Source organism: Ambystoma mexicanum, chromosome 4q, assembly GCF_040938575.1.
Source record: "Ambystoma mexicanum isolate Mex_15411 chromosome 4q, UKY_AmexF1_1, whole genome shotgun sequence".
Taxonomy (NCBI): Eukaryota; Metazoa; Chordata; class Amphibia; order Caudata; family Ambystomatidae; genus Ambystoma; species Ambystoma mexicanum.
In genome coordinates, this window is record NC_090928.1 from 221,444,018 (window position 1) to 221,468,727 (window position 24,710).

Consider the following 24,710-nt stretch of genomic DNA (forward strand, 5'->3'; position numbering starts at 1 on the left):
TAGCTCACTAACCCTTCTTATGGAGGTGATGGTTATGGTTGTATGTTAGGTGTTTGAAGCTGGATTTGTGCATAGGCTCGAAGGGAGGACCCATGAGCTTTTAGAGTACCACATTGAGATCCCAACCATGAGGTGGGTTGAAAATGGGGTCGGGGGGGGTAAAGTCTATTGACTCCCTCCATGAAACCCTTAGCAGGGATTTTCCACCAGGACACCTTGTTTTGTGAAGTGGTGTACGCGGACAGAGCTGCTAGGTGAACCTTGTGCCAGAGTCTAGTAAGTGGACCATGTAGTGAATAATGTGTGAAGGAGCACATTCAATAGCATTCACATCCTTTGATCTGCACCATATTACAAATCTTTTCCATTTATTGAAGTAGCAGTGTCTGGTATTGGGTTTGTGTGCCTCCTTGAGGCTATCCATACACCTTTGAGGTACTTTTAAGTGTCCAAACACTATGACTGCAGGAGCCAAGCTGACAAGTTTATAGACTGAGGATGTGGGTGGAATGTCCTTCCCCGTTCAGGGAGAGCATGTTGTGGGTCACGGGAGCTTGATTGGTTTGCACATCGCCAGTCTAAGCAAATGTGGAAACCAAGGTTGTCTTGCCCACATAGGAGCAACCAGGATTGGAGTTGCTTGTTCCTGGTGCATCTTGTGCACTATCCTACTCAGGAGCGGTATTGGTGGAAACACGTAAGCAAATTTCCCTGACCAACTCATCCACAGGGCGTTCACCATTGGATCTGGGGTGGGGAAACCTAGATGCAGAGTCTGGGCATTGTGCGTTTAGGCTTGTGGCAAACACGTCTGAAAGAGGATAACCCCAGAGGGAGAAGACATTGGACCTCATTACAGGTCCAGCGGTAACCGTGCCGGTAAAACCAGCAGCTAGCCACGGACCCCTAAACAGTTACTAGCGGCTGATTTGCCAGTAACACCGGGGTATTACAACCGCGGCGGCCGGTAAGTCAGGCGCCGGTACCATTTTGTTCCCCATTCCCATTAGCGTCCCATAGGACTGAAATGGGGAATCGGGGTGCACCGACAGGCGAAGCCGGCCTCCAACGAAGGCAACAGACAAAGGCTCCTCCTGACTGAGCCTGGTTGTCTCTCCTGGGTTCCATGAGGTCGAGCAGGAGCTCCCTCGACCACCAGCTGCAGGAGCAGCCCCATGCTGCCTCGAGCTCTGCCTGATGTTAGGTAAGCCAGGAGGCTACACCTTTTTGCTTTTAGGCATCTCTGCCTCATCATCCTGAAAATCGCCTGAAATTTTATTTTTAATTTAAGGCCCCCCTTCTGTGCAGCTTTGCCAAGCACAGCAGACCTGCTTCATGGGCACTGCAAACGAAGCCCACACCTTCTAGAATTGTTAATGCAAAAACACAATGTTTTTGCAATTTAAAGATGGCCGCCGCTGCTTCCTTCTACCCATTCTGCTTCTCTGCCAAGCCTCAGAAGCCTGCTGCCCTGGGATTGGTCGCCTGCTGCCTCTTATCCAATCAGGGTGCACCGGCAGGCGAAGCCGGCCCCCGACAAAGGCAACAGACAAAGGCTCCTTCTGACTGAGCCTGGCCAAGCACTGGCCGTGCTCGCCATGCTACGGTGCTCGCGTTAACCAGGTGAGATGCTTGCCAACTCATACGCTCACATGTTAACCTCCCACCTCCTTACAGCAAGTCAACACATTGTGCGCGCCGCTTGTGGCCTGCTCCCCACCCCTCCCAGCTGCAGCACAGCCACGCTCACTTAAGTGACTTTCTCCACTGCCAAATAGCACGCAAGCCAAGTACATGGCTGCGAGCGCGTCTCCCCGATAAAAAACTCCTCCCTCATCAACCCCATGCATGCATGCAAAGCGAAACTGTATCCCGTGCTCCACCAACGCCCGGTATTTCAAAGGTACCCTATCCTATCGTGCACAGATCTAAATGACATTCCACACTTTGGTCATGCTAACTTGCCCATCATATGCTGCGCATTGTATGTATAACTCTTCATGCCGTGCCTTGCCTCCTCGTCGATGTTGAAGTGTTTGACCTGTTCCATTGTGTCAGGTTACCCTAAAAACTGAATCTAGGCATTGTGTCAGCTTACTTTCTATTCCAAACCTAGGCATTGTGTCAGCTTACGTTGTATTCCAAATCCAGGCATCATGTCAGATCTCTTTAAAAAGCCTTCCGTGCACATCCCAGCCACATATGTAGCATCTGCTGATTGCCAACCACCAACTAGGCCACCCACCACCAACAAAATGTTCCTACCAGGCATCTTCACAATGCTGCTGAGAACTATTCTCCACCTCATTAGTTCCTCTTGTCCGCCTAGTTCCACCCTGAACTTGGCCACCGTAGGCACCATTCCACCACCTTCCGTAGAGCCCCACCCCACAAGCATGCCGTTCCAATTCTCCCTACCATGCAGCCTCCCAGAAAGAAATACCAGATTACGGTCCAGATTACCTAAACTGTACGAGCCTCGAGCCAGGGACTCTATCCAGTCCAAACTGAATAGCCGTTCCATTATCATTAGCACCTGCGCCAACCTCACATTGGAAAGACCTAAGACCAGCCCACCTAATACTACACCCAAACACAAAACCTACAACACAGCCACCATCCCCACCCCCACCAAAACCACTGCAGCACTCATAAAAGGCGCCCTCATCAATGCACGTTCAATAATAGCCCATGCTACAGATATAGCGGACCTCATTCTAGCAGAAGATCTAGATTTCTTAGCCGTAACCGAGTCCTGGCTCCACGCAGCCGCAGGACCAGCCCTCTCACTAGCCATCCCCGACGACTACATCATCCTCCGAGCGGATAGAACAGAATCTAGAGGTGGTGGCCTGGCCGTAATTGCCAAAACACGCCTTAACATTAGACTTGACTCCTCTACCCACCTCCCATCTTGTGAAACTCTCACTGCTAAACTGCCTACTACTAACTCCCAAACTATATCCATTCACTTACTATACAGACCTCCCAGACCCTTAGGATCCTATGAGGAAGACCTTAGCACCATCCTCACCAATAACCTGAAAAACACCTTCCAGAGCCTCCTCCTAGGGGATTTCAACCTAGGCTTTAAAGACCCCAAAGATCACCAGGCTAACCTCATCAATAATACTCTTTCTGAATTAGGCTTTACCCAAAAAAGTATCTGGCCCCACCCACAACAAAGGGAGAACCCTCGACTTCGTAGCAGACTACAACTGCGCAGCCTCCATCACCGATAACTCCCCTCAATCATGGTCCGACCACTATCTCCTCTCTTTATCCTCAAAGACTCGAGCCCCATCACCAACAATGTGCTAGCCTCAGCCATCCACACGAGAAGTAAAAAAAATATCACAGTGGAAAAACTGATACCTCTCATCCTCCCTACTCTTAACCAACTCCCTGCTTCTTCCAACCCTCACGACCTTGTAGAAGGCTATAACAAAACTATGTGCACTGCCCTAGACTCCATTGCACCATTAAAACTAAGAAAATGTAAACCGAAAAAACATCTCAATCACTGGTTCTCCAATCACCTCAAAATCCTTAGATTAGAAAAACGCAAAATGGAACAAGCTTGGAGACATTCTCCCACAGACCACAACAAAATATTGCTCAATAAAATAACGTTCAACTACAAAAAAGAAATCATAGCCGCCAAAGAAGAGTCGTACAACCTGAGAATCGCCCAATCCAACTCCACAACCAAAGAGTTGTTTACGATCATTAAAGAACTGGAAACACCTGTGCTAACCCCAGGCACCTGTGTGAAGGACAAACAATGGTGCACAGTGTCCAAAATGCCCTCAACAACAAAGTCACAAGCCTTCAAACTAAAATCAAAAATAAGAAAGACTCCTTAGCCAAACCAACCAACACTACTAACACGACCCCACGCCCCAACACCCTCTGCCCAACCCCTCCCGCTTTAACTTCTCCAAAGTCTCCACTCTCGAAGTGGAAAAAATCATTCTCAGCCTAAAACCATCTAACTGTCAGGGCGACCTTTGCCCCCCACAAATTATTAAAGATGCGACAAGAGACCTCTCGCCATTCATCACAAGACTCATCAATGCCTCCTTCTCCTCAGGCACCGTCCCCAGCAAACTCAAAGAGTCCTGGGTCCTCCCCCTTCTCAAAAAGCCTTCTCTGGACCCCTCCATTCCCACCAACTACAGACCTATTACCACCGTCCCCTTCCTGCTCAAGATATTAGACAAGACAGCCTACCAACAAATCCAAAAATACCTTGAACTAAACCATCTCCTTGGTATCCGACAATCAGGCTTCAGACCCCAACACGGGACAGAAACAGCCCTTATCGACCTGAAGGCTCAAATTGACACTCTTAGAGACAACGGGAAAACGGCTTTACTGCTTCTCCTTGACCTCTCCGTGGCATTTGATCTAGTTGATCAGAAAATCTTATGCAATCACCTGGATTCAGCTGCCCACTTTTCCCAAGAAGCCATCGGCTGGATCGAGTCATTCCTCAGCAACAGATTCATGCGTGTCTTCTCCACCACAGCCGCCGCCGACCCCATCACATGCAGAGTCCCCCAGGGCTCATGCATCTCCCCTACACTGTACAACGTGTTCACGAAGCCCCTGTTTGATGATCTAGATGGTCTGGGTATCACCTACACTAATTATGCCGATGATACCCAGATCATCATCCCCACTGACGGGAGATTACAACCATGATTTGGACTTGGTGAACAGGGTGTACCTCATCATCCAGACATGGATGGCATCTCACAGTCTATGCCTGAATGATGACAAGACTGAACTCATTATACTTGGTTCCACCGCAAACCTAACCAAATTGGACCATAACCACACCAGCTTCATTATAGACGGGAACACGATCAAAGTAGCTAAGGAAGTGAAAACCTTAGGAATATACATTGACCCCTCCCTCTCCTTCCATAAACAGGTTAGCTCTATGGCATCCTCCAGGGCCTACACATGTAAGCTTATAAGAGCAGCCAAACCCTTCTTATCCACCCAGAGCTGCATTACTCTAGCCAGAGCCCTTGTATTATCAGAACTGGACTATTGCAATGCCCTCTACGTAGGAGCTAGCAAACAAGTTACTAACAAAATACAGACGCTACAAAACAACGCTCTCAGAGCAGCGCTCAGCATCCCCAAGAGAGAACACATCTCCAACATTAGGAGAGCCCATAATTGGCTCAATACAACAGATAAAATCCTGCTCAAAGTAGCCTCACTAACACACAAATGCCTCAACAACGCTGCCCCCCGCTTCTTAGTCGATAGAATAAGTAAACACACCTCCAACAGACCTACTAGAACCTCCAACGCTAATCTTCTCACAGTTCCCAGATTCAAATGCACCAAAATGGGTGGCAACAGCTTCCAGGTGAAAGCAGCACAACACTGGAACTCCCTACCACCACCTGCTCTAAGGACACCCCAAACCTACACACACTTTAGACGCAACTATATACACTGGATAAAGAACAATGATTGCTAATCCCATTCATCCCACCTCACCGCTACCTACCTGTAAATATGTATATTTATAAATCCGTAAACTTTTTCCTTTTTCATGACTGCTTCAATCATCTATTATCCACTGTATTTACTGCATTGTATCCATAAAACCATTGTAATTACTGTACTGCATTGTAACATGTAACCAAGCTGCGAATAACCTTGTTGCTCCTGCGCCCTCTTGCCCTCGGGTCTGGTGCGCAATACATATGAATAAACTAAACACTGAAGCACTGGCACCCGCCCACCGGACTTGTACTTTGCGAGTCTGGAAACAACAGAGCCGATAAGCTTACCGGCACTGTGGTTTCTGGACCGGCAAAGTAGTAATGAGGGCCATTGTCTATAATTCTTCTGTTGAGTTGCCACTCGTGTTCCTCGGGTAGAGGATCTGCTAGGGAATTGAATTCCCCTGGAACATGTTGAGACAATAGGAACACGTTCCGCTTCAGTGCCCACTTACACATTTTCTGGGATAGCCTGTACAGACTTGGAGAGTATGTGCCTCCCTGCTTGTTTATGTAGAACATGGCTGTGGTGTTGTCTGTGAGGTCTTGCACTGTTTGGCCTGTTGGATGCAGTTGGAAAGCTTGCAGGGCTTGGAGCAGCGCTAGTAGTCCAAGAAGGTTGATGTGGTTTTGGGCTGTGATCTGTGTCCACAGGCCATGCGCTGTGTGGTGCAGGTAATGGGCTCCTCATCCGGAGAACGAGTCATCAGTTTTAATTGTCACTTGTACTGGAGGATTGTGAAAGGGTTTCGATCTTAACAGATTTTCCTTTGACCACCAGCGTAGTGCATCTACTAGATCGTGCCACTGACCACTTGCCAGAGACCACTGTTTCGCTAACCGTACATGCGCAACGGTGCGTGTGGAACCAGATAACATGCATGAAGCCATCACCCCGAGCAGGCGTATTGCCTTGCGTACGGTTATATGGCGCCCGGCCAGATAACGAGGTATTTGCAGCAGTATGTTTTGAACTCTTTCGTTTGAGGGGAAGACTAGCCCCACTTCTGTCTTCATGACAGCCCCTAGGAACTGTTTGGTTTGGCTTGCAATGAGGCTTGATTTGTTTCTCGTTGATTGAGAACCCCAATTGGAACAAAAGGTTGATTGTTCTTTTTGATATTTTGCTTGCAGATTTGGGGGGAATCACCTGTTATCAGCCAGTCATACAGATAAGGGTACATTGGGATTGATTGTCTGCGTAAGTGCGCCGCCACTACCACGAACACCTTGGAGAATACCCTTGCAGCGGAGGTTGTGTTGAAGGGTAGCAACATGAATTGGTAGTGTTGATTTGCTATCTTGAAGCGCAGGAATTTTCTGGGTGCTGGGAACATTGAAATATGAAAGTATGCATCTTTCATGTCCAATGTTGCCATGTAGTCCCCTTGTTTTAGCAGTGGGATTACTTCTTGTAGCATTGTCATGCGAAACCTTTGTGGCTTGACATATGTGTTTACAGGGCGCATTGTATGTCTTTGTTTGGCACAAGGAATTACATTGAGTAGATACCATTGTTTACCTGGTTTGCTGGGACGATTTCTATGGAGTCCTCTTTCAGCAGAATGTGCTGTTCCTCCTGCGTTGTCAGTCTTTGTTTTGGCGGGTGGTTGGGTGGTGTCTGTCTGAGTTCTGTACAATAGCCTGCCGCTACGGTGGAAAGTACCCACTTGTCTGACGTGATCTCCCTCCCATGCGTGGGTAAAATGACAAATGCAACCTCCTACTGGAGAAGCATGGCAGGGGACCAGGAGCAGGTGGTTATTGCTTTGGTGGGATGGATACTCTGGTGGAGGAGGATCTGCCTCTACTCCTGAACCTTCTGTGCCCCCTTTGAAAATGTTGCTTGAGGACTGCCCTTGCCAGGAACCCTTAGAAGAAGTTTGTCCGCCCTGATTATAGTTACAGGGCCACTGGGAATTTTGTCTTCGGAAAATGCTGTGTATTAAATGCGCCTCTTTCACAAAAGGTTTATTTGTGAGCTGTCCAATGGACGAGTGTGTCACACTCCTCTTTAGCACTTTTCAGTGCATCCTCGACTGCTTTCACAAATAAGGCGTATTGGTTCAAATCATCATATTTAGCAGAGTGGCCTGGGCTTATAGTTTAAAGCCGGATTGTCGCAGCCATGCATGGTGCTTAATGAGGGTACCCTCAGCTACTATATGGCCTGCATTATCCACTGCATCCAGATTATTCTTGAGGATGTAATTTACCACCTGCTTACCCTCAGCCACTGTTTTTAAAAGCTTTGTGTTAAGGGCCTCTTGGACAGAGTCAATTTGTTGTGAGATCTCGTCCCATTTGCGGCAATTATAACGTGCCAAGAGCGTGGTATTATTAGCTATCCCTACTTGGTATGCAGACGAGGAAGCTACTTTCACGCCCAGTGTATATATATTTTTGTTCTCCTTGTCAGGAGGGCTTCAGCAGAGGCCAAGGACGTGCCCGCTCTCTTTCTTATGGTAGTTACAATGAGAGAGTCAAGCTGTAATTGACCCTTGATGTACAGTGGGTTGGAGGTGGCTGGTCTGAACATCTTTTCAATATGGGGGTTAACTGCCCTCGTAAGGTTCAAAGTAAGTAATGAAGACTGAATACGCATCTGGATGGACTGCAGGAGAGGTATAAACTGAGCTGCAGACCTCTTATCCCCATGGATGTCTTCTACAAAGTCCTTGTCGACTTGTGCCTCTTGGGTATCAATTTTAAAATGTTCGGCAGCTTTTAAGAGGAGCTCATTATACTGCAGCTGATTATCCACAGGGGAGTCAGCCACAGTTTGGTCATGATGGTCCGGCGATTGTATGATGTAGACATCGTCATCATAATATTGGTCTGTTTCATCTAGATACCCTTGGTCTGCCATTGACCCAGGGTCCTGCGAGCCTGTAGTGTCAATGTAGTAAAGGTTGTCAGGTATGTTTTGTGAGGTACTAGGCTGGGCAGTGTCCAGATGAGTCTTTTGGCGGCAGGCTGATTTGTTGCCAACTCCCCTTGAGAGGGGACCTTTTAGGCTGGACAGTTGATCAGGGGTTGATCAAGAAAATCAACAAAGCTTGACATTCTCCTCATTACTCTATCAAATTGTTCAGGGGTCCATTGGGTGGAGCTTGGAAAACCTGTGGGAACAGGGGTAGATTAAGCCTCTGATGTAGAGGTGTCACTAGGGCAGAGTGTTCCTTAACCTTTGAAATAGGGGATTTAGAGGGTAGGGAAGTGGAAGATTGAGTGTGCTTTGACGTTTTGGACTTGAGGAGAGTGTCTGGTCCATGTTTTTTTATGAGTTCTCATATCTTGGAATTATTGGAAAGGAGCGTCAAAGTGTTTTTCGACGCACGTTCGCCGGTAACCGAGGATTTGTCAATTTTTCTTGCGGTATCAGAAAGACTTCGGCGTTTGTTTTGGGGGCTTGTCATGTGGCGAATGTGATGGCCCACAGAACAGGTACTTTTCGGACCTTCCCTTCGACTCTGCGTGTAGCTTATCGGTCGACTATGTAGTCGACTGTCGGCCATGGGGGATGGTGTTTGTGTGACATGCGGTGTGGGTGCTTGAGCTGCCGGTTGTTGTCTCTGTAGCAGAACCGCCGGCCTGTCTGTTGGAGTTGGGGGCTCACATGTGGGAAACCGTCAGGTCCTGATTGCCCTTTGCGTCACTTAGGACGCCAGCGCTGCCATCGCTGCAGGCTCCCTCCACTTCCACGGTGGCCTTGGCCTGCATGGTGTGATGGGCCCAGCGCATAGTCTTCCGGTCCTTTAGTGTTTTAGGCCGTAAAGGTTTTCAGAACTTGCAATGCTTTTCGGAACGGTGCCTGGAGAGGCAGAGTTTACACACCCTGTGTGAGTCCTTCCACGGAAACTTCCTGTTATAGGAAAGGTAACATTTAAATGGTGTGTTTGCCATAGTATGGAAATATGGCAGCTCAGCGATGAAAAAGGAAGAATAGGGAAATAGACATTCTCTAATAAAAGAGGTTATGACCTCCCCCCCACTCTCCCTACTGTGAAGTGCCGAGGCCCGTCGGGGCCTAGATAGGCCTCAGTCAAAGTTCGTCGAGACGGTTGAAGTAGTCGTCGTCAAAGAATCTGTCCTTGAAAGCCATTGCAGAAGATCCTGCAGTGGTAAGGCCATCAAAAAGGAAAGACAGAAGTCTATATTTAAACTTCTACAATTAAAGGAGTTAGCTAGAAGAAGGAACTCCGCAACTTGCGTCTGACTATGATGGCAGAAAAAAACAATCTGAAGGACCATGGGTACAGGGGACGTAACACTAGGCACGCCTGTCAACAACCCTTTTTGAGCTTCGAAAACAAATAATGTAATACTCTGCGGCTACCACTAGATGTCAGCCTATGCATAGTATGTGATCTAAGCATAGCCACAAGCCTCAGAAATAGTATATATATGGCTGTTCCACAAACCAGCCTAATTAAACCTGGTTATTTGCCTTCAGGAACAGGGAGGTTCATTCTAACTTCAAATCATCTCAGCTTTTATGATCAGACATGCACTTTTGCTACTAACCTGTATGGACTGAGTATATTGAGAGGTGGTGGTTGTTCGCAGAGTTCGTAAGTCTCATGTAAAGGAATGGGCAGAGTCTTACGATGGAACAGTTGCTGATCCTGGATTGTGGAGCTCCGAAAAGCTTTCCTCATGGTTATATCCTGCAAAGAAACTGGAAAAGGAGAGATAAAAATTAATTTTTGCACATCATCTAGCTTAGTTAATTTCGCACTATTTTTGTTTAGAAAATATGGCGTATAATGTATAACAATATTGAAAGAAACTTCCCACCTGCATGAATTCTAGCTGGAAAAATCAACACTTTCCCCTATTAGCCATGTTCCCAAATGAAGGTGTGCTGGATTTTTTAGAGCAACGATTCAAAAGAGCAGATTAAAATGCAGGGCTGTTCTGGGTTCAAAATGTTTTTTGCATAAAGTCTGCACTGTGGATATAGTGACGAATCTGTGGATACCGTCCCTTCTGCCTTTGGGGGTGGGGGGGAGACCTTTCCCATGGGGTCAAGGTGGTGTGTCCACAGTACAACAGTAGCCCTGGGGGTGGTACATGCGGGGGTGGTCACATGGGAGAGGAAGCCCCTTATGGGATTAGGGACTACCACCCCAAGAAAACACAGTTCCTCACCAATCGCCTAACCCCAGACCCTCTTCTTACAACGCTAAGATCATCAACTCCTTGTGATAAATCCAGTGGAGACATCCCGGATTCCCCCGGCGGTGACCTCCTCCCATGTGGCATGGGGAAGGCAGCTGCTACCTGATCCGGTCCCTGTGGGTGGTTACATGGGACGAGACAGCTACCAGGGAGATGTCATGACTTCACTGGGTGAGATCCAGTATCTACCACTTTCCCATGAGGAAGACCCCGTTATACCCCAGACCCTCATGGTATTCTGTCAGATGCATGCTCCCACTGATGGGAGAAGTTAACCCACTTCTTCATATTTTTATGGCCAAAAACACAACCATGACACCAACTCACACTGCTCACACAACACATTTTTCTTCTAAGTTTCCTTATTGTAAAACCAGTAAACAGAACTATTCCAATGTCATGTGTTTAACAAAATCTAGGATCTCCAACTCCCTGAATTCTCCAAGTACTGAGACAAGGAGGATGCATGAATTTGAACCATGTACCAAGAACTTGAATCATAATGAGCAGTCTAGTGGTTTTTCTACAGCACGTGTGTGCGGGACATTTAAACTTGGCAAGTGCACTATTCGGGGAGGTAGAGACAGTAAACAAGACCGCTCCTGTTCAAGAGCTCACGCAGAAGGGGCTGCCACGGGAGAGACTCGGAGTCAAAGATTAATGCGCTGGCAGCTGCAAGGTAAGCCCTGGACACTCAGCGAGTCTGAAAGCTGGCGTTCTCCATTTCGGATCCCGAAGGGAAGCAGACGTACAATCGCTGAGCCGTGAAGGAGACCGGAAGAACGTCTACAGCCTCCAGAATGAAAAGCAGGTGACAGCAGATCAATTCAGAATCACGAACCCGAAGGGAGACGTGGCAAGCCAGTGAGTCTACCCGGAGCCAATGGGGACCCCCTCGGTGTACCAACAACCGTGCCAACAGCAATTTGAACATGTAACTTTGTGAATACGACGAAAGGCTTATTTGAATACAAAAATGCAAAAAGGCAAACCCCAATGAACTGTGAATGTTTCAAATGGAAATGTGGGGCCACATTTTAAGAAACCTTACCATGTGTATATATATCAACCGAGGGCCATACCTGCAATATTTATGATACAGAAAATCATATGAGAAAATACTGGTCAAGCAAGATACCAGACAAGTGAAGTACATGGAAAGCCCTGGTAAACAAAGACCCCAGGCAAATTAAGTATATGAAAAGTCGTGGAAAACAAAGAGACACAGAGAATAAAGCACATGAGAAGTCCTGGTCAGCCAAAGACACCAGACGAGTAAAGTATATCTGCGAAGTTGTGGTCCCAGGCAAGTCTGGGTAAACCAAAGACTCCAGACAAATGAAATATATATAAGCGCCTATACACACGTGTTTCAAAGCACTTCAGGGCAAGGGAGGGAGCAAGGGAAAATACAATGACAATCTTACAGGCCTTGAGACATTAAGAACGTGAGATTAACTATCGTACTAGGCCTGACGACATTTCAGGTAGTGCTGAGGGGGAGGAAGAAGAAACAATGCGGGAGCAGGAGGAAACAAACTTGCTACTATCGTACTAGGTCAGACGAAACTACTGATAGAGTAAGTGCATAGAAAAAAGTAATGGGAGGGGGAGAGGGGAAAGGATAGGTAGAGGAAAAGAAGAATGAGAGGCGGTGAGTGTGATGAAAGAGAAGAGGCACGCAGGCAAAATACAGTGTTATAGGGCGGAAAGCATACAACACGGGGGCGAAATACAACAGGCAGGCATAGAAGCATCACATGCATACAGGGGAGGGGCAAATACAACAGGCAAGCATACAAGCATCACATGCATACAACAGGGGGGTTAAATACAAAAGGCAGGCTTACAAGCATCACATGCACACAACATGGGGGGCTAAATGCAACAGGCAGGCATACAAGCATCACATGCATACAACAGGGGGGTTAAATACAACTGGCAGGCAGCATTACTGTAGTGGACAGGGAGCAGACAGGGGCCTTCGTTGTGGGCCTTAGGTGGTAAGCAATTGGCTTAAAGTGCCAAGGTAACCAATGGGAGAGGGGGGCAGGGGCTGGCCCAAGGTAAGGTAACAAATTCCAAAATTACAGCGAGGTGCACCCATCTTGGTAGGTCTGTAAGCAATGAGGCACCAAGTAAAAAACAGCAGCAGATGGAAACCCAAAGAAGGTAGTGCGCGGAGTCCCATGAAAGGCACGCATTATGTTACAAAAGTATTTACAGCCCGAAATGAGGGTTGCACGACAACATAAGAAAAATGTCCCAGTAATCGCCAGCCTTACACCCAGCAATGCACAACATCAGATGGAGGTCCAGCGTGATGGAGAGTGCTGGGGTGCAGAGGTAAAGGGCTCCGTCCAGAAGAGAAACGAATATATATATATGGGATACATTACTCACTGTAATCGTATTTCTGATGCTTGTATCTGCTTAGATTCACATGCTGTGCATAGGCCGACATCTAATGGAAGCTGCAGAGTATTACAGTTTGTTTATTAATTTCAGTAATATTATCCCTAGTGTGACGTCCAATGTACCCATGATCCCTCACGCATGTTGGACCCTCAGATTGTATTTTTTCTGACATGAGGTAGCATGAGGAGTAGCGTGAGTACAGATTATCCAAGCAAATAGACAGAAAGATAAGACTACAAGCATCCATGCGCCTTCTCTCAGAGGGGAGGAAGGGCGGACGCATGTGAATCTAAGCAGATACAAGCATTAGAAATACGATTACGGTGAGTAATGTATCCCTTCTGAGGCTTGTGGAATCTGCTTAGATCACATGCTGTGCATAGATTAGCGAGCAGTGTTAGAAGAAGGAGGTGGGATGTGAGAAGGGTCATGAGCAAATAAATCTCTTAGAACCGCTTGTCCCACTTCAGTATCTGTCTTGGAATGAGTGTCAATGCAGTAGTGCTGAGTAAAAGTGTAAATAGAGCTCCAAGTAGCTGCTTTGCAAATGGTGTTGAGGGGTACATTTGCAATGACAGCCAGAGTGGCCCCAGTGCCTCTAGTGGCGTGGGCTCTTGGGGTAAAAGGCAGAGTTCTTTCAGAAAGGGAGTAACATAGCTCGATACAATTGACTATCCATTTCGAGATGGCACCCTTAGAGACGCATCTCCCTCTCTGCCTGTAGCTACAGAGACAAACAGTTGGTCTGTTTTCTTTAGCGGCCTGGTCTTGTCTACATAGTAGAGGACCGCTCTTCGCACATCTAGAGTGTGTAGTTTTACCTCAGCAGAGCTTCTGGGTTCTTGAAAGAAGGCCGGAAGCCCGATGGACTGGTTAACGTGGAATTTAGAAATAAACTTATGAACAGTAAAGAAAGGATCCTGCACTGACAGAGCCTGAATTTCACTGACCTTTCTTATGGGTGTAATGGCTACTAAGAAGGCAGTTTTATAGGTCAGGTGTTTGAGACTGGCTTTATGCATGGGTTCAAATGGTGGGCCCATGAGCTTAGCAAGCACCACATTAAGGTCCCAACCAGGTGGTGGGTTTGAAATTGGAGGGTGGAGTCTCTTTACCCCTTCCATGAAGGCTTTAACCACTGGTACTTTCTACCACGAAACCTTGTTGTGGGAAGTGGTGTAGGCTGACAGCGCTGCCAGATGAACCTTCAGTGAGTTAAATACCAGGCCTGCATCCAGCAGGTGGAGCATGTAAGTGACAATATTGGAAGGAGTGCAATCAACTGGGTTGATTTGCTTAGTCTGGCACCAGATAACAAATCTTTTCCATTTTTCAAAGTAACAGTGCCTCGTGTTAGGTTTCCTAGATTCCTTTAGGATGTCCATACATCTCTGAGGTAAGTTGAGATGTCCAAACTCTATGACTTCAGGAGCCATGCTGCCAGGTTCATTGAGCCGGGTTGAGGATGCACTGTTTGACCTTGGTGCTGGGACAGAAGGTTGTACCAGCACAGGAGTCTGATGGGTTTGCACACTGCTAGTCTGCGTAGGTGTGGGAACCACGGTTGCCTCGCCCACATCGGAGCAACTAGGATGAGCGTTATCGATTCCCTGTGCATCTTGTTGACTACCTTCCGCATGAGAGGGGTTGGTGGAAAAGCGTAGGCAAACATCCCTGACCAGTTCATCCACAGGGCGTTCCCCTTGGAGTCTGGCTGGGGGAACCTGGATGCAAATCCTGGGCATTGCCTGTTTTCACTTGTGGCAAATAGGTCTGTAGTGGGGAAACCCCACTGTGAGAAGATGTCTTCTACGACTTCTCTGAGTAGACACCATTCGTGTTCTCTTGGGAGGGGATCTCTGCTCAAAGCGTCCGCTAGCGAATTGAGATAGCCTGGAACGTGTTGAGATGACAGGTAAATGTTACGTCTGAGTGCCCATTTCCAGATTTTCTGGGCAGGCTTGGACAGATTTGGCGAACAAGTCCCTCCCTGTTTGTTTAGGTAAAACATTGCTGTTGTGCTGTCTGTCAGGATCTGCACTGACAGGTTCAACAGGCGAGGCTCGAACGCTTGAAGCGCTCTGAATACTGCCAGAAGCTCTAGCAGATTGATATGATTCTTGGCCACTGTATGAGACCAGAGACCCTGAGCTCTGTGGTGAAGGAGGTGTGCTCCCCACCCTGACAGGGATGCATCTGTAGTGACTACAGCCTGTACCTCTGGATCGTAAAAGGGTTTCCCCTTTGACAGGTTCTCCTTTGTCCACCAGTGAATACTTTGTACAAGTGTTGGCGAAACGACCACTAGATCGTCCCATTGACCACTTGCGTGAGACCACTGTTTCGCCAACCATTCTTGCATGGGTCGTATGCGCAGGCGCGCGTGGGGGACCAGGTAAATACATGACGCCATCATGCCTAGCAAACGCATCGCTTTGCGCACCCTTATATGGGTACCAGGCTGGTATAGAGGAATTTGCAGTAGTAGATTCCGAATTCTTTCCTCTGATGGAAAGGCCAACCCCTCTTGAGTGTTTAGGACAGCTCTTCGGAACTTTTTGGAGGTGTTTGGCACCATGCTTGATTTTTTCTCGTTTATGGAGAAACCCAATTCGAAGAGGAGGTTGATCGTTCTTTGAATGTTTTATCTGCAAATTAATGGGGTCTCCCACGTGATGAGCCAGTCCAGGTAAGGGTACACAGGGATTGCCTCCCTGTGTAGGTGTGCTAGTAGTACCTTGGTGAATACCCTTGGAGCCGAGGCTATACCGAAGGGCATCACCTTGAACTGGTAGTGCTGACTGTCCACCTTGAAGCGCAAGAATCTTCTGTGCGCTGGGAACATGGAAATATGAAAATAGGCATCTTTCATGTCCAATGTTGCCATGTAATCCCCCTTTTTTTAGGAGGGGGATTACCTCTTGGAGAGTAGTCATGCAAAACTTTTGGGGCTTGACATACTTGTTTGCAGGGTGTAAGTCTAATACTGGGCACATTGTCAGATCTTTTTTTGGCACAAGGAAGTAAATTGAATAAATACCCTTGTTTACCTGGTTGCCCGGGACGAGTTCTATCGCGTCCTTTGCTAGAAGATTGACTATCGCCTCGAGGAAGATCTTCTGGTGGTCTGAGGAATGTATCTTTTGACGTGGAGGGTGGTTTTGGGGACGCTCAAGTAATTCTATGCAGTATCCTGCAGACACTGTGGACAGCCCCCATCTGTCTGATGTGATCCCTTCCCAAGCTTGGGTGAAGTTGGTAATGCGCCCCCCTACTGGGGATGCATGAAAAGGGACCCTGAACGCGGCGTCACTGTTTTGCAGGAGGCGTGCCGCCTCTGCTGGGGCTGTCTCTACCCTTACCACGGCCCCTCTTGTTTCCTCTGCTGTAACTCTGGGTAGACTGCTGGTTGTTACCCCATAAAGTACCCTGCCCCTGTGAATAGTTGGAGCCTCTTTGTGAATTTTGGCTGCGTGGGTGACGAACATTACTATTGCCTCTTTGATTAGGGGGCTTGTTGGACAACTGTCCCAGGGATTTCTCTTCTTTGGCATTTTTTAATGCGTCCTCTACCGCTTTGCCAAACAGTAGATTAGGCTCCACCGGCATGTCGATTAGGGATGCTTGTGTCTCGGGTTTAAACCCGGACTGTCTTAACCAAGCATGCCTCTTAATGACAGTGCTCTCTGCTATTAGCCTGCCGGCGTTATCTGCGGCATCAAAGGTTTCCTTAAGAATGCAACTGGACACGGCTCTCCCCTCCGACGCAACCTGGGCCCACTGGCCCTTTAAGGGTTCCGGTGCGGAGTCGATGAGGGCAACTACTTGCTCCCACTGTTGTCAGTTGTAACTAGCCAGCAGAGTGGTGGAGTTGGCAATCCTTGCCTGGTAAGCGGAAGTGGAGGCCACCTTCCTTCCCAACCCGTAGATTTTATTGCTCTCCTTGTCGCGGGGAGCCTCAGATGATGATAGAGGCGTTCCCGCCGTCTTCCGGGTATTAGTAACTACCAGGGAGCCTGGCTTCAGTTGCCCCTTATGTAAAGTGGGTCCGTTTGGGCTGCCCTGAACAATTTCTCGACTCTGGGGTTTACTGCCCTGGTGAGGTTAGGAGTGAGAAGGGAAGGGTCAATTCTCCGTTGGATGGACTTGAGAATTGGAATGGCTTGGGCAATGGGTTTCTTTTCTCCCACTAGTTCCTCAGCAAAGTCCCTCTCCTCCTGTGCCTATGCGGAAGTGCTCTGCCCCTCTAGTCAATACCTCATTTAGGATGGGCTGGTTGTCGACTGGAAAGTCGGTAACTTGTGGTTCTTTGCTTACAGGGGAGTGTATTCTGTAGAATTCTGGGTCATCTTCCTCCTCATCTTGGTCCTCGCCGTCCCCATAATAGTCCCCCCCAGTTTGGTTGTCCAACGTTACCAAGTCTGGATCCTCATCCTGTAGTGGATCCTCACTATACTGGGTTTAAGGCTGGATGTAAAAAGGGCCTGAAGACAGATCTTGTGTTGGAGTCTCAAACCGAAGTTTCTTACCAGGGGACTGTGGGTCCCTAGATCCTGAGGGAGTAGCACCGTCAGGGGTATAGGTGAGGAAGTGTTTTGGGTTCTTGGAGTAGAAGCCAGCCAGGGAAGACATTCTCGTCATTACCCTGTCTGTATCGTCGCTGCTCCATTTTCTGGAGCTGGGAATGACAATTCCATGAGAGGGTTCCCCTTCTATTCCCATATCGTGAGGAGTAGGAGGAACCAGTTTGGACTAAGGGCAGGGACAGAGGTCTTGGATTTTTGCTTATCTGAAGACATTTGGCTGTCCTCAAGTGTTTGTGGTGCAGAAGAAGAGAGAGATGGCTTCTTCTGCTGTTTACCTCCTTCCCCATGAGTAGAAGAGTGTTTCCCTGGTGTTTTCACCTTCTCTGAGCTTTCTGACGCCTGTGCATGTCGGGACTCGGAGGCAGACGCCGAATGGGCTGCCGGAGCCAACTTCTGGTGTGTGGGCTGGGGGTGGAGGTCGGATTTGTCTTCTGATGAGCGTACCTCCATGGCTTTGGTGAGTGAGGCACCTTTGGCAACTGTGGACGGTTGCCTGGTGTCGTGCTGCGATCTTGACCGAGAACGCCCAGAGGACACCGAATCGGTGGACCGCTCTTTGCGTGCCTCTTTCCGGGAACTCGACACGCGTGTCGAGTCTCCGTTGGACTTTGAGTGTTTACGTGTAGAAGTGGTGTGGGTAGCGCTCGTGTCACCGGGTGTGTTCCCCATAACTGCCCTGCCGGACAGCCTTCCGAGGTCGAAGACTTGCGCTGAGGCATCTTTCGACACCTCGTTGTCCTCGCTGTCCGAAAGTACGACGTTGCTGCCGTCACTGAAGGTGCCCTCTGCTTCCATGGCCTCTCGTTGCCTGGTGTGGTGGGCCCAACGTTTGGTCGAGCGGTCGCTAAGTGTCTTAGCCTTGAACCGGCTACACGCTCTGCAGTTCGCCTCGTGGTGGTCCCTCGGCAAGCAGAGGTTACAGGTGGCGTGTTTGTCAACCCAAGGATACTTGCGGTTGCACTTGGGGCAGAATTTGAAAGGGGTACCCTCCATACGCACCCTGTGGCAGCGGGCTAGTGTGTGTAGGAAGATATATACGAGTGTAGAGTATGTTACCACCCCCACTCTCCCTACTTCTACTTGCAGGGCCGAGGCCAGAGGCCTTCCTAGGCCCAAAGTCCATCGTGGAGCTATCGACGGTTGTTTCTTCTCCGGGCCGGCATCGATGATTCGACGTGGGAGTGGAAGAAACGGGGAATAATTATTGATTTTTAGCAAAATATGACTGAAAGCCAGGGAACTCCGCGGAATGCTTCCGTCAAGTATGGTGGAAAAAAACAATCCGAGGGTCCTACATGCGTAAGGGATCATGGGTACAGTGGATGTCACACTAGGGATAGTATTACTGGCACGCCCTGTGTCGACGCCCATTTTCGAGTTTCAAAAAACAAACTGTAAAACTCTGCAGCTTCCACTAGATGTCGGATAATCTAAGCAGATTCCACAAGCCTCAAATATATATACTCCCCGCGGGAGTGCAGTTCGCCTTCTCCTTTTTTGGATATGTATATATATCCAAAAAAGGAGGAGAAGGCGAACTGCACTCCCGCGGAACCAAAGCTGGTAGCAAGCTCCAAAGTAGCGGACAAAAACAATGGAAACACCATGTAGTAAATACGATGTTCTAATGTTAAAAAAAAGTTGTACAAAAAGATATTCAGCACAACGAGCAGCAACATGAAGACAAAGGGGCAGGAAGCTGTGGTGCATGACCTGCAACACAACACGTTTCGCGCTACACTGAGCACTTGATCACGTGAGGGGAGAAAGGGTAGACTGGTATAAATATAAACAGTGCAAGCAGTCCTACTACTCTGTCAGTCAACTCTGTAAGAGCCATGGCAGTGGATGGAAACGCTGGCAGCCATGATGGAATAGGGTCGGGTGCATGAATGTGCAAAGGAAGCTGGAATAGAGCCTAAGCAAAAGTGAAACATGGGGCAAAGACACAGACTGAGCGCATAGTGCACATGTACTGCTACATACGTATAACAATATGGAAAAAAAGAAATAAATAAATCCGTATAGTGTTGAAGTCAACAAACATATCAGGATACTGTATATACACATATCAATAGACACTGTCATTAGTAAAAGCAAGTATAGAACGGAATATGGCAAAATAATCCCCGAATTTCAAATAGACATGCACACAGTAAAACAAGAGAATGTGTTCCACATTTTGAAAAAGGCTGTATGGAAGTATAGCAAATATAGAATGTTAAAATCAACAAAGCTATATGTAGCAATCAAAGAACCACATGAGGTGCACACGAGGAAAAGGCAAACACTAACAACCAAATCCAGATGAAACAACAGATATGGTAATTGCAAAGAGTATAAAATAGTGCAAAGGGCTAAAGTGCTAGTGCAGGAACGGAGATGAAATCACCACCATTGGGGGTAATCTAATAATGACTCAAAGTATGGAGTCAAAATTAAAAACAGCCACACCTGAGCATAGGACGTGTCGAAAATAATGAGTCCTATATGTAGAAATACTTAGATCTACACACTTAATTGCAGGAAAGTTTGTAAAAGTAGATGGAGTAAACCCCAATAGTAGTGATAAAACTGGAGCACACCTTATACTATAAAATCCAGCCATGGCTACTAATATAAAGGGTGGTCACTGCTCTCCTAATGGAATAAGGGAAAAAACGATGCGTTACATAAAATACAGGTAATGTTCCACAAGTAAAGTGCATAGTTAACAGCAAGACAACAGTATGTCTTTAAGGCCTCATAATAACAGGGCCCTATTAAAGTGCAAGAGCAGCTGGAACAGTCCTAGCAAACAAATGCTGCAATGGCATTAAAGTAAGCACATAACAATATAAAAACCAAGGTCAGGTTCCATTAGACAGGTATAAAGAACGTTAGATGAACCAAGCAGGACCAACCGCCAAAAATCAGAGAAGAGCGACCGCAGGCTGAGGCCTTAAACCCCAACATGAGGATAAAAAGTATATAAATACCACTCCCCACAGATTGCAAAAGTACACAGCCAGATCATAAGCGGAAAGGAAAATATAAAAAGGATAAGAAATAAAATAATCATACCCAAAACTAGAGAAACGCATACAGAAACGCACAGTGAAAGTCACAAATGGACATAGTCATGGAGGAACAAGATAACAAACAGAGGAAAAGCAGAACCGAAATGGAGAGGAATGCAAAAGGGGGGAAGTTAAGTCCCCAAAAATGTATACAATTCCTCATCAACGTTGTGGCCCTTTGGATACTTTGTATCAAAGTCCAAAATGAATCTTGTTTCAAGTTTTCTTAGTTTCAAGACGCGGTCTCCACCCCTCGGGTGAATGGGCACATTTGCCACTGCAAAGAATGTTAACAGATTAAAATCATTCTCATGTTCCTGTTTAAAATGTTTGGCCATGGGGCACGCAGGGTCAGAGTTCTTGATGGCTCTAAAATGTTGAAGAATTCTCAATTTGAGTTTGCATCTGATACTCCCAATGTACCATCTCATACAGGAGCATGAGAGAACGTACACCACAAAAGTAGTGTCACAGTTATATATAAATCATGACATACAAGACAGCAAGCATTGTTATAAAAGTCCTGACAGGGAGGTATACCAGGCAAGTGAAACTCAGAAGTGAAGACCTGGCAGGCAAGTACACCGGGCAATTGGCGTTGCATAAAGAAACCTGGCAGGGGAGTAAACCAGGCAATTTGCAAGCCCCAAGTAATGTTAAAGGAAAGATTGTCGTTTATTTGTTGCACCCTGGAAAGCTGGATGTTAAAGAAAGAAATTTCTATCCACAAAGAGGAGAAGGTTCCATTAAAGAAAGACTGATAAATACTTGGTTTCCTAAAAAAGATACCAAGGAACTGTTTACAAAAGTGACTATTCTTCATACGTTTAAGACTCTAGGGGAAGGGATACACCCTCTGGAACCAAAGGCTCCCGCCATGGAGATCATTTTGTTGGAATCATACTGATTTCGATTGTGAACACTTTTTGGCCAGTTGAAGATATTTTCCTTACACATTGTTATTTGTTCATAGTGTGAGGGTCAGGATAGGACGTTTTTGGACACAATGATGTATTTTCTGTTATTGGCATCCTGACATTTTTGGTTTATAGGCAAAATCCTCTTTAGCAGAGCGTCAGAGAGGCATTTTCCCAACCCTTTAATATATATATATATATATATATATATATATATATATATATATATATATATATATATATATATATATATCTTCTTGTGAAAACATGACAACCTTTTGTCCGGCTCTCACTTTTGACCCCTCACACCTTTCTCTAATAGAATCATTAGTTATTGTCACCCTGCTGTCCCCCTAGAAACTACTGGGATGAGGAAGAGTAGGAATTACCTAAGCTAAGATCCCTTTCCCAGTACTGTGACGAAGAAGATCCCCAGTGACACTCACAAGGGAGCCATAAGATCAGTACTGTGACGAGGGAGACGTGCGGAAATGTTTAGGTTTCCAGGGCTCCCCCGGCACATGGGAACCCTGGAAAATTAAAAAGAAAGAAACTGCAATTATTAATATTCCGCGGCCCGCCATCTGTGGGCGTTGTAGTGTTCATAATTGCTGTGACTTTCTTTTTAAGTTTCCAGGGCTCCCCCGCAACGGAAGAGCCCTGAAACCTAAAAAGAAAGTAACTGTAATTATTAATATTCCGCCACGGCAGAATATTAGTAATTGCTGGTACTTTCATTTTAAAGTTTTCAGGGCTCTGGAAACAAACAAAATTCACGGCAATTATGAATATTCCACTGCCAGCCGATGTGGCGAATGAAGGAAGATTAGTACTTGCTGGTACTTTCTTTTTAAGCCATGGAAACCTAAAAAGAAATTAACTGCAATAATGAATACAACGCTGACAGGCTGTAGCATGCCAGCATTCTCTGCTCTCTGGCAGTAATAAGCAAAAGCTCTCAGCAGGGGGCTTTTGCTCGATTATTGCTGCAAGAGCAAAGGGAGGCCTCAATAATTTCACAAAATTGATTCCCCCATAGTACACACTTTAGGATGTACGTGATTATTTTGTATAAGAAAATGTCAAATTCGAAAAACAGAAATTCGACATGACTGTATAGAAATAATCACAAAAATGACTCCTGTTCGCTATCCCCTAAACCCCTACCCTTCAAAACATACCTCTTACTCCTTACTTACCTCTGCGCAGTCAGGGCTCTGTCCCTGCGATGCAAGTTCCACCGGAAGGTCTGTTTTTTTTTTATTTTAAAAATCTTTCTTCGTCCCGGTTGTCCTTGTTATGGAAGCAGGGGACACCTCCTCTATCCCCGAATTCCCTTAATGTCAAAGAAGTGGAGCAGGGGACACCCCCGCAACCCCAGGTTACTTCTTCGACATTTAGAGTCTGTTCTTTTTCACTGCCGAATTCAGTATTTTGTTTCATGCAGTTTTTTTTACGAGCCCCCCCCCCCCCAAACCCCAAGTCTCATTTGACGAAAATGTTACATAGGAACTTTAAAAAAAAATGTATATATATTTTTTATCATGGCCCATCTTTTAAAAGAATAACATTTTTGAGTGAACTACCCCTTTAAGAGGGATGATCCGGTGCCGAGTGACATGATGACATGCCTTTGCCATCTCATGTGGTTAGGGCAGGTGTCAGTGGTAGGCAAAGGAATAAGGGGCAAGGATGCTGAATGCGGAATGACGTAAAAAGTGTAGCTTGTTCACCAGGATTCCATAAGGGGAGATTGGTGTACGGTATGAGCAGTGTCGATGGCTATCCCTGGTGCACAGGGTGGCTCAACATGTTCATATCTTTTACCTTAGTAGGCAGTGCTTTGTAAGGTCGCAGAGGGGGCGGACAGCCCTTCACGGGATCAGTAAGGTGCTAATTCAGGACCCGCAGGCTGGGATTGAGAGGTAGATGTTGCTGGAATCAAAGCGGCTGCAGGGTTTATAATGCTATCGCAAGTGGAGGACATTTTGAGTACGATTAGTGGCCTGGGCACAACAAAAAGACACAGTTTGCTGTGGCCGCAGGCATTTAAAAGGGAAGTACAAAATGACCCAAGTCCAAATGGCATGTGTCACTGGCACTTTTGGAGGAATTCCTGGCAAAGAACAATTGTGAGGCAGTGCTTTCTCACAAGAACGGTAAGTACTGTCTTAAATGTAGATGGCCATAATTACATGGAATGATGTTTAGTTTTGCAGTGAATTATGGGGCCATATCCCACCGGGTGAAATTGGTAGGCAGACGGGGTGTGCCTCTGACTGTTAGGCCCGGGGCACTCTGGCTGTGTGCTTAACACATTGCTGAGAATAGTGCACTGGACTGAAGAAAAATGGGTAAGTTGGCAGAGAGATTTGGCTCCCAGTTGTGGGCCGATCCTAGGAATCTTGAAGCTGCTGCATCAGTGACCTCAGAAATGCACAAATTTGGCATGACCGTATAGAAATAATCAGGAACATGGTGCAGATCCGTTAGCTGCACAGGTGCAGGGGGAATTGGACTAGTGGTTTCGTTGTTTCACGAGGAGACCAGGTTGTAGAATTTATTAATTTAATGATGTAACTTGTTTTCAATCAACAAAGTATAGTGGGCTTTCGGAAGTCATGAATGTATTAAATGTTTCCTTTTTGTCAAATAAATGTATCAGAATGTCTTCCTTAAAGAAATTGTGTTGCCCCTCTCATTGACCGCGATGCCTGTGATGCCGGTACTGGGAGGCACAGTAGAGGGCCTCTGGGGAGCTAATGCGTTAAGAGGTACCATGTGGCATCAAGACACCATCGGTAAAAACTGCCAGGCAGCGCTGGAAGTCCTGTTTTGTAGGGCTGGTCATTCATGTGTAAGGGCCACGGGTTATAAGAGTGTGGGCGAACAGGTGCACCCTTCTTTCTTCGCACTGCGCTCAAAACCCCACATAACTTGCTCCGGACAATAGTGCTGCTGCTTTCTCTGTTTTCCCACCACCTCTTCATTAGGTTTGTGTTTTCGGGGGTGCAG

General features: G+C 46.9%; 1 protein-coding gene across 4 annotated transcripts in view; it reads right to left on the bottom strand.

The window, feature by feature from the left end:
• WASF1 (WASP family member 1) overlaps positions 1-24,710 on the bottom strand; it is a 999,902-nt gene that overhangs the window by 272,256 nt on the left and 702,936 nt on the right. For all 4 annotated transcript variants that reach the window (XM_069607752.1, XM_069607754.1, XM_069607753.1 and 1 more), the window contains one exon: positions 10,059-10,212. In XM_069607752.1, coding sequence (XP_069463853.1) covers positions 10,059-10,212 — 154 coding nt within the window. The remainder of the gene's footprint in view (positions 1-10,058; positions 10,213-24,710) is intronic.